Source organism: Pinus tabuliformis, chromosome X (assembly GCF_031772625.1).
Source record: "Pinus tabuliformis cultivar Carrire ecotype Pingquan chromosome X, CPIR1, whole genome shotgun sequence".
In the NCBI taxonomy this organism is placed as follows: domain Eukaryota; kingdom Viridiplantae; phylum Streptophyta; class Pinopsida; order Pinales; family Pinaceae; genus Pinus; species Pinus tabuliformis.
Window position 1 is genome coordinate 671,417,217 of NC_142308.1, and position 10,642 is coordinate 671,427,858.

Sequence of the window (10,642 nt, forward strand, 5' to 3'; positions counted from 1 at the left end):
GTCCATTTAGGAGGAAGTATGCATTCATTGATTGCAGAAGATGAAAATGAGAACCAAATTACAAATGGGTGGTACATACAAGATGCTTACATTTTCCGTCCTAGAAAGACCTAACCACTAGCTTTATCAATTAACAAACAACTTACGACCCTGAAATAGCAGAAAATATATGTAAGTTTGAGTGTTGAAGAGTTGGGCTCAATAAAGTTTCTTTGGACCAAATCATATCTCTCAGAGACAACCAACATGACACGTTACCTTTTTGAATTTAGACATTGCATTATGATTTGCCAGACCATTGTTACACTATTTTAGTTTCAGCTGGACAAATGTTATTTAGTATTTACTTGTTATCATATAGATCAAGCCTGTTTTGTCTTTAAGAAGTTGCCAGATAAGTATCAACATATATTTTGAGCAGGAACATTGAAATTCATATAACATTAAATACCAACCTCTATCCTTTCGCTGGGTTGAAACATCCTGTATTCCCAAAAATATGTCCGGGGTGAAAACATAGACACCACAGTTGATTCGGTCACTTACCTACAGAAATTCCAAAAGAAAGGATGATGATAGCAGCAATTTCACAATAAGTAAAATAGACAATTAAGGATCGTTACAAAATCATTGGAATTTTAGAAAATTGACCAAGCAACAGATTTATGCAAATGGCATGCCATTTGGTTTTCTCATGTATAAACAACGTAATATGCAAGTAAAAGAGTTTTGTAGACTTACAAAAGTCTCTGGCTTCTCTGCATAGTGCAGTAGTTCACCAGTGACAGAATCTGCAACCAATTCACCAAACTGGTTGGCCGATTCAGCAGACACCTGTGAAACAAACAACAATTCTAAGACAAGACATGGCCATTGTAACCCCAGTAGTTGGAGATCAAAATAAACAATATGAATTGTTCATACTTGTGTCTTCAGTAAATGTCCAGATACAGAGAGATGACATTAGGCAGCCCAGGGATTAATATAACATATATATTAAATACAAATGGGCATGAAGTAATTGAGGCTACGGTTCTATATTATATACTTAGAAAAATTAGCATACAGGACAATAGGATCTATGCATAGTTGAACCCATGACCAGGAGACCACAATAAGCACTTCCACTCAATCATGAGATCAATGACTTGGCCTGTTCACAATATTTAGAAACTGAACCAAGAGCTGGACTGTGAGATAACAGCATATGGCCATCAATCAATGCAAATGGATGCAATAGTCCCAGGCAATGGCAAAGCTAAACTACACCCGTTTCACTTGTGACAGAAGGAACAAGTTACAAGATTGAGGAAGTGGTACTTGAAGCTAGCAAGAATCTCTCAATGGCACTGCCTACATAAATTTTGTATCTTAATCCAGAAAACGAAGTTTGTAATGGTGTAGCCCAAAAGATTGATGCCTGATTAGAAAGTTCAAAGAATGATATAAAGTTGTGACAACTATAGGACCACTATCAGACCAAATTAACAGACATATAACAGAAAGAGAATTCAAGAATATGTAATTCTCATTCTATAAAGGGACTACTTATGAAGTAACTTGGCTGAAATGAAGTTATGATTTCTGTCAACTCATAGCCACTTGCCTTAATCACTAAGATTGTTCCCATTCCACCATATCTGCAATGGGCCTCTGCCAAAATGTGGATTGAAAAATGTTAGTCAATTTCGAAATGATCAGTACCAAACCAATAGATAAGCAAACTCAGTGAATACAACACCTAGAGTCTTTCACTGTGGTGCTTATCAACACAGATTACTTAATAGTGGGACTACTCGAGAAACACAACTTAGAAAGCAGGGGGCAGTAACTGAGTTGAAATTAAAACGAATTAAATAGCACCAAACCATTAAAAATAACGTAAAGCAGAAAATACAGCAGTAGCAAAAAATGGAATTAAAGTCAAGTAACACCCACCAAGCATATCTGCAAGAGGAAAGCTGCAGCAAACATCACAATTCAGCAAAAATATATTTGCCTGCAGCAGACATGGTTCCCTTTGGGTCATATATAAAAGAAAAACGGGTAGATATAAACTTCAAACTTTAAGTTGCTGGACAAAAAATCTTATTCCGACTTGCTGACTAATATTTTACAAAGTTCTATTGATGAAACGAAATGGAGTTGTAAAAGTTAAGAGAATATAAACCGACTGGATCGTCCTCCATAATCAAGTCTTTGAAATGGTAAAGTCCACCTGCAGAACCATGTGGCTTATCTTCTCTCAGGTACCTGAACATTAAGAATGCAAGTCAATAATTTATGGTATCCACAATGTCAAGAAATTTTATAGGAACCCTTCAATCCAGCAGAACTCTTAGTGAACTGATTCTAATCTTCATCACAAGTAAAATGAACTATGGCCCTTCCAGCCTGGAACCGCATTTAGCCGATCTAATGTCCCTCTCTACCCACCCAATTCCCCTAGTTACCCTAGAACAGCGTAGCTGGAGGAGCACTGAAAATTACCTGACAGGAATCTTGAGTTCATTTGAAATCGATGAAACATAGAGAGCAAATTCCCGCTCCTCGTAAAAGCCTATAAGATAAATGTGAGCCAAATTTGGTATCTGCAACAAAGAATGGGCAGGTTTATGTGAGTTAGATCCAGTCAGATCTAGAATTGCCTTATCCCTATCTACTGTCCTGTTTGGTATCTTGAAGACTTGAACTATGATACACGATGAATGAAATGAATTATTATAAAGTGCAACCTGCATTGTAAACAAAATCGACCAATTGAGTCAATCTAAAATGGAATTCCAACCTTTTTGCAGGCCAGAATTGGATGATGCACCATAGGCTGTCCAGCTAACGGAAAGAGAGGTTTAGCCAGATTCAATGACAAAGGCCGAAAGCGAGTGCCTAAAAACATAAAAAAGCCCACGATATTCAGAATGCCATGGCCAATAGCAATTCATTCATTGAAAGCTCTTCCTATCTAAGTCAGAGAAATGAGATCTTGCTATCCACAAGTGATTTTACTTTCTTTCTTCTTCTTCTGCCTTGTCTAAAACCATATGGATTTTGACAACTTACCTTTAGTTGGACCTCCAACCATGATGACAGCAACGGACTTTCTATCACCAATCGACATCTCTTATACTAAATTGACTTACTATTTCAACGAAGGATCTCCTCCACCTGAAAACAGAGATCTGGAAAAGTTTCATCACCTGTTGCACCAGGGTCGAATCCCAGAGCCAATAATGTTTAATAAATTTCACTTACAGTCCGTCAGCTACTTGAATTAAGCTGAATTTAAGTAACAGTGCCGAAATCACTAGATTTCACCTGAAACAAACACATTCGGCTCTGAGAATATCCATAATTCGAAAAAGATAACTCTAAATTCCATAGAAAAAATTATAAACCGAAATATTAGGATTGTATGGCACAAAATACTTAAAGAAGGGATTCAATTCTCAACTCAAAGGGGTCACCGACACCGTAATAATAGGAGAAACAATGGCGAGGTTAGCTTTTTTGAGTTGTCATCTTCGAACTTTGTTTGCAGATCTACCTATATGGATGGAAATTCAAAACCAGTCTGGTTTTGGAGGGGCGGTTTTGCAGCGATAACCATGCAAAGTTGTGAACCAAAGGGGCTGGCAAAGTTGTGAACCACGGCGTTCGGTTTACGTTTCTCCCACGTTCCTCCCTTCACACTGTCTAGGGACCCTGCAAACTGTTGAGTTCCGGACAGTTCCGGACAAAAGCGCTCAGTAGATTGTCTTCGTCCCTTTTTTAATAATTTAAGGGTGATCAAAAGTACTACGCTACTCTGTATTCATAAAAACAAGAAGCCACAAATATGGGTTTAACCCCTTCAATCAATTTATCTCTCAACTCTCACCAGTTTTTTAAGTGGAGTAACCAATTATGCCCGGGCCAGCATCAAATATTGCAAGGTGTTTCTCGGTCCATTCCACTCGCTGGATCCAGCCCTGTGATGACTTAATGTTGTAAAAAGACAATGTTAAAATAGTACACTACTCTATTTTTATGAGCAAAACAAGGAACAGACAGATGACTTCAGTTTGAGGCTGCTGCGAATCAACGGCACACTGCCCAAGTCGTGGCAGTCGTAACTCGTGATGTTTGCATTTAGCTGCTAGAAATAAAGCATGGGGACCCAAATTCAGATGGTCAATAGTTTTATAAAAATGGAGTTTTTATTTTTATCACTTATCGCCTATGGGAATATTTAATCTGCGAGCTCAACTCTAGTTGTGAGTGAGTCTCAACAAGTCCAATATTATGTTTCCATGTGTTTCCATATTTGTGGAATACTTTGTTTATCATGTTTCCATGTGTTGGAATATTTGTGGAATACTTTGTTTATCAATGTGCTTTATGGAAAAACATTTTATTTTAGAATGTGAGGCCTTCAAAGACAACAGGAAAGTTACGCAGATACGCTGGCAGCTAACTCTTGGGATAATCTATTTAACGAGGGGTTTGTCGAGAAGACGGGAGCATTTATTGTGAAGCTTCACAAAAAAAGGGCCGAATACATCAAGCAGATGAAAAAGCAATCTGTCCCATAGGCTATCTTTAGCCTCGTGGACGTTAAAATAATTTCTTCTTCTTCTATATGGCTAGATCTAAAGATGCAATGGTATATTCTATTTTCCATGTGTTTCCACCCATGGAATATTTGTTTATAAATATGCTTTTTGAAAATACTTAAAACTAAGTTGTAATAATTTAAAATGATAATGTAGCTGGATCTAAATTCAGAAGCAATGGTGGTTTATATCTTAGTCTGTACATTATTTATTATTTTGTTTTACTGGGTTTCAAATATAAAAATATATATTTTAACTTATATAATATTTAATATTAGTTGTAAAGTGTATACGGTTGGTTTATCAAAATAAATAAAAAGCTTTTATGATTTGCGTAGATATTCTATTACAATTTGTAATGAAAGAAGGATATGAGAATTTTTTATTTTTATTTTTAATATAGAAATTTATTTTCTCCAGATTCTTCTTTTAATTTATTATTGGAATTAGGTGGAGTCAAAGTTGCAGTTAATAAAAAAAAAAAATTTAGATATGTTGTTTTGAGAACTCACATGTAAGATGGAAGAGCATTGTCTTAAATAAATTTGGGCTAGTTTAGAAAACCAAACTAACCCCTCCCACACAACAATTATCATAGCTTAATCTATTGCGAATGTTACTATTATACAAGCTTATAATAAGGCATTAGGGCAACCACCATTGGGAGCTATTGATTGCAAATGTTACTATCATACAAGCTTATAATAAGGCATTAGAGCAACCACCACTGGGAGCTATGGACAAAATTTGGGGTAAGATTTGAAATGTGTATCGTTAGGGTAATGCACTTATATAGCAAAAACAAAGAATCCGAAACAATATGCACTTATATAGCAAAATCAAAGAATCGAGAATGATATCTTAAAAAAGTTCAAATTATGGAAAGTAAATAAAACAAAAATAGAGTATTGGCCGTTTAGAATAAGTAACCCTTTATTGATATTTGAAAAGGTCAACAATATTCATGTGCAACATCCAAATGATCAGAGCTCTAATACAATAATGATTCTTGACAGATAATTAGTTATTCTTAATAAATTATTACATAGTTGTCTACCATTATGAATAGTTCTTATCTATCTCAAATTCTAAAAACTAGTGGCCCCTACATTAATGAATAAATTACATCCATTAATGAGCAGCAACCACCTAGCAAGCCTTATTCAAAAAGAATGGCCATTTAGGTTCACTAATCATACACTAACCATTTAGTGGGCCTTATTCAAAGAAGGCAGCGCCCATATATTAAGTAATTAATGACCATTGTGCATTAATTAACTAACTTCTTAACTACTTAAGTGGCTATAACTAGAGGGGTTAGGGTAGTAACCTAACATGCCTTTCCTCTTTAAAGTAGGATTGACTTTGAGGGTAGAGATATGGTAACTACTATAAATTGGTTCCTAGGTGGCATCTTTGGACTGCATATATTTCCATTGTATCAAGGCTTTTTGATAACATGCCTATGTAGACAGTGCTCTATTTTGTCCAATACTCCCTTGAGATGTAACCAAATGAAACCATCTTCATGAAGTTTGGGGAGGATGGTATGAAATCTAAAATTTGGCTTGATCACTTTCCTCAAACGTGGCATATGAAACACTAGGTGGATCTTGGAGTGGGCTAAGAAAACCAATATCTAAGCAACTTCAACCAATTCACTTTAGTATTGAATAGGAGCCATATAACTTGGGTGCTAGCTTCGAGTGCCTTTTCTACTAAAGAGATGTCTACTTCTAGGGCTAGAGATGAAGAAACACATGACCACCTTCTATAATGTGGCACTTTAAGTAATGTTGATATGCCTATTACTTCATTTAATTTTGCACCAAGACCAAATTATCCTTGTGTGTACATAAATTATCAATGCTTGTGTTAATATTTATGTGCATTGCTTAAACCTTGGATGTGCTTGATAAGTAAGAAGTTATATGAGGGGTTTTATCGATAGATAGCCTCACAAGTGGGACATTTTGGTAGCACCATGATAAATGGTATTGTACCATCATTTTATAGGAAGTAACCATCTAACCCCATAAGTTTGAAGCAAAACATCACAAATAAGACTTTTCCAAGCACTTATTGACCACCTCTCCCTGACCATTTATTTGGGGGTCATATTCCATGCTCATTTACAATCAGGTGTGTGGTAGTTTAAACAAGTCATGCTAGATATTATTGGTGAATGTAGGACCATGACCCATCACAAGGATAATTCTACAATGTGATCCATGAAGACTTGTGTTATTGTGGATGGCTTAATTGGGTCTTGTAGGGCCCAAAGGTGGGCATATTTGAAAAGGTCATCAACTACCACCATGATGGCATATGTATTTCCTATTTTAGGCAGTCCAGCGATAAAATTCATGGAAATTCCAGCCCAAATTGTTACAAGTATTAGTAGAGGCTGCAACATATTGAGTGGCTTCACTATTTCACCCTTGTTTCTTTGAAAAATGTCACATTTGTCCATAAGGGAAACAATGCCATTCTTTGTGTCATCCAAAAGGATTAAATGTTTCGCCCAAAAAGATTGAATGTTTAGCCTATTCATTTGTTTTCTTGAAAATCATAATGACTTCTTGTGGTAGATGAATGCATTTCCTCTGATTCCCTTCCATAATGATTTGTTGTGAGAGATGAATGCAAATCCTTTTAATACCCTTCATTTTAAAACATAATTCTACACCAAAAATATATTTATATCATAATGTGTCACTATGCCAAGTTAGCTAATAGGGGTTTTGGGACTTGTCATCACTATTTAAGAAATTGAGTGACCTTGGCAATAACCAAGCATCCCTTATACACCTCTATTGTCAAATCCAACATCAACAAGGATAAAGCCAATGAGAACACTTCTTTCCCATAATTCTAAGATTAGGCACCAACTGAGACATTCTTATTTCCCTTCTTGTAGATGATTTAACATTCAAGGCCTAACTTGGTGTCGATGGTCCTCCAGCCTAAATCATCTATGGGGGGGTATCCTCTTATCCTTGGACGACCGTGGTTGGCCATTGCATAGGCATATATCGAGTGTAGGTACAAGAGTATGACAATCTCCCATGGCACTTACACCAAACAATTGACTTTATATCCTCTCGCTAAACCTAGTGTGGATTTTGAAGCACATCTTTGGACAATGGGGAGGACAGTGATGGATATGAAGTCGCCCATCAAGTCCTTACCATAGAGCAGTATCTTCCTACTAGAATGATCTAGGTGGATACTAGTGGCCACCCTCCTATTCCACTTGGACCCCTACACAAGAGTATGACAATCTCCCATGGCAATTCCACCAAACAATTGACTTTATATCCTCTCACTAAACCTAGTGTGGATTTTGAAGCACATCTTTGGACAATGGGGAGGACAGTGATGGATATGAAGTCGCCCATCAAGTTCTTACCATAGAGCAGTATCTTCCTACTAGAATGATCTAGGCAGATACTAGTGGCCACCCTCCTATTCCACCTAGACCCCCATCGTTGCTTCTTTCAATTTCCTTAATTGTAGCACAACTTACTATTTTTGGCAGTTTTTCGGGTCCTAAAATTTTGGAGTCGTTTTGAGGGCCTAAATGACATTTTTATTTTTGATTTTTATTTTATTTTTATTTATTTATTTATTTTTAGCGAAAATGGAGAGATAAAAATGGTAAAAGACCAATTTTTTGGGCTTTTTTCAATCTCTTCTTAGAGATCTTCGAAACGAGGTATTATGATAACCAAACAAAGATCATATGCCAAAGTTACAACCCCAGGAAGTTGACGTTCCAACTAATCCCAACGGGACCCACAAGCTTTTGGTGCTTCATCTCCTAGGGTTAGGTTTTTGGATGTTTAGGGTTTCTCATTGTTTATTACTGATAAAAATGCCTCTGAGCCTCATTGTAACACAATTCAGAAGGCATGTAGCGACCACATCTCTTCTCAGAGATAAGCTACCATCGCCTGAGCTAGTTTGTTTCCATTATACATGTAACAATTTTTAGTACTTCGTTATTAATTAATTGAAGTTTTGTTTTCCCTATATCTTTGTGTTTATGTTCATATATGTATTTCATTTCGTTCCTACATAAATTGGATCATAGAAACAAGATGGAGGATGAAGAAATCATTGATTTCAATGCCTCCTTCTCCTCATACATAAAAACGCACACTCTTGAAACTATTATGCAACTCATTATACAAGCCTATCTAGCTTCGACTAGTGCTTCATTACCTAAACATGAGTTCTCAACTGAGGAAGACCAAGTGCCCAACTCAGAAGCTATCAAAATAAGCCCTGGGAAAACCTTGAAAACAAATTGAGGGCTACATAAGAGTAAAAGGATCAATTGGTCAAATTGTTGCAAAATCATAATGATGTTTTTGCATGGACCTATGTGAATATGAAAGGGATCCATCCTGATATATGCACAGATAATATTTACATCAAGGAAGGATCACAATCCATTAGACAATCTCAACGTAGGATGAACCCTACAATGAGAGATATAGTGAAAGAAGAGGTATAAGTTGCTTACAACTAACTTCATATATCCAATTTTTGACAACCAGTGGCTCTCACCCTTAGTTTTAGTTCTGAAAAAGAATGGGAAGTGGAGGATTTGTGTAGACTACATAGAGTTGAACAAATCCATGCAAAATGACCACTTTCCTCTCCCATTTATTGTCCAAGTCTTGGATTCACTTGCAGGGAAAAAATATGTTTCTTTCCTTGATGGATTCAAAGGACATAACCAAATCCAAATTGCTCCAGAGGAACATGACAAAATTACATTTACCTATCCATGAGGGACATTTTCCTATCTTTTATTACCATTTGGGTTTTGTAACACCCCAGCTACATTCTAAAGAACCGTGATTGAACCTTTTTTATCTTGTTCACAAATATGTGGAAATCTACATGGATGATTTCACAACCTATGGTGGTGAATTTGATGAAGCACTCACCAATTTGGAGAGAACCTTAATATGATGTAAATAAAATAATGTTTCTCTTAGTAATGAAAAATGTTTTCTAATGCCAATTGATAAAATTGTACTAGGGCACCATATCTTAGAAAAAATGGATACAGGTGGATCCGTCTAAAATCAAGGTGATACTTGACCTACTTGTTCCTTGATCACTAAAGGATGTGCAAATTTTCCCAGGACATGTTGGATATTACTGCCATTTTATTGAAGATTTCTCACATGTAGCTCGTCCATTGTTTGCATTATTTATAAAGAAAATTGAGTTTGTGTGGATAGATAGTTGATAACATGCCTTTGAATATCTTAGTTCCCAAGTGTTACAAGCTCTTATATTGAGAGGGCCTAATTGGTCCCTTCTCTTCCATATATTTATGGATGCGTCAGATACTGCCATTAGAGTTGTATTAGGGAAACAATAAGAGAAATAACTCGTACACAATCCACTTTATAGGCAAAAACCTCTCTCTAGAGGAATTAAATTACATGGTAACAGGAAAAGAGTTTCTCGCAATCATACACGCTATCAATAAGTTTATACATTACATTACATGGTATCCAATTGTTTTACATACAGATCATATTGCTATTAAGTATTTGATGAACGATTCTACTATAAATCACATGATTACTAGATGGTTGCTTTTATTGTAAGAATTTGATATTACCATCTTAAATAAACCACGAAAGGATAATGTAGTTGTTGATTTTGTTTCCATAATAAGAACTAACAAAAATGAGCCACATGTTGAAGATTCATTTATAAATGAGAACCTTTTTGCAATATCTATTGACTCACCAAGGTTTGCAAATATTGCTAACTATTTGGCTACAAGAAAGCTATCACATCATATGACTCTGAAAGAACGATATAGAATCATCAGACAGATTGAAAGATTCTCATGGATTGATGGTTTCCTTTTCTGCATAGGGCTTAATCTCATTATTATAATATGTGTGCGAGAAGACAAAGTTTATGAGAAATTAAAGGTTTGTCATGATGGTCCATGCGGGGGGGCATTTTGCCGACAAAAGGCCTGGGTATAAGGTGCTTCATCAAGGGTACTA

At 36.0% G+C, this 10,642-nt stretch overlaps 1 protein-coding gene across 3 annotated transcripts in view; it reads right to left on the reverse strand.

Annotated features, from left to right (window-relative positions):
- LOC149141747 (uncharacterized) overlaps positions 1 to 4,187 on the reverse strand; it is a 120,915-nt gene extending 116,728 nt beyond the window's left edge. The window contains exons 1-11 of one of the 3 annotated variants that reach the window (XM_089453247.1): positions 3,878 to 4,187; positions 3,545 to 3,709; positions 3,253 to 3,315; positions 3,061 to 3,165; positions 2,789 to 2,886; positions 2,491 to 2,591; positions 2,175 to 2,253; positions 1,939 to 1,999; positions 1,607 to 1,653; positions 742 to 834; positions 456 to 546 (exon numbers count right to left, since the gene is read on the reverse strand). In XM_089453247.1, the coding sequence (XP_089309373.1) occupies positions 456 to 546; positions 742 to 834; positions 1,607 to 1,653; positions 1,939 to 1,999; positions 2,175 to 2,253; positions 2,491 to 2,591; positions 2,789 to 2,886; positions 3,061 to 3,118 (628 nt within the window). In that variant the 5' untranslated portion in view covers positions 3,119 to 3,165; positions 3,253 to 3,315; positions 3,545 to 3,709; positions 3,878 to 4,187. The other 2 variants (XM_089453245.1, XM_089453246.1) reach the window with 2 other exon arrangements.
- Between the last annotated feature and the right edge of the window lie 6,455 nt (positions 4,188 to 10,642).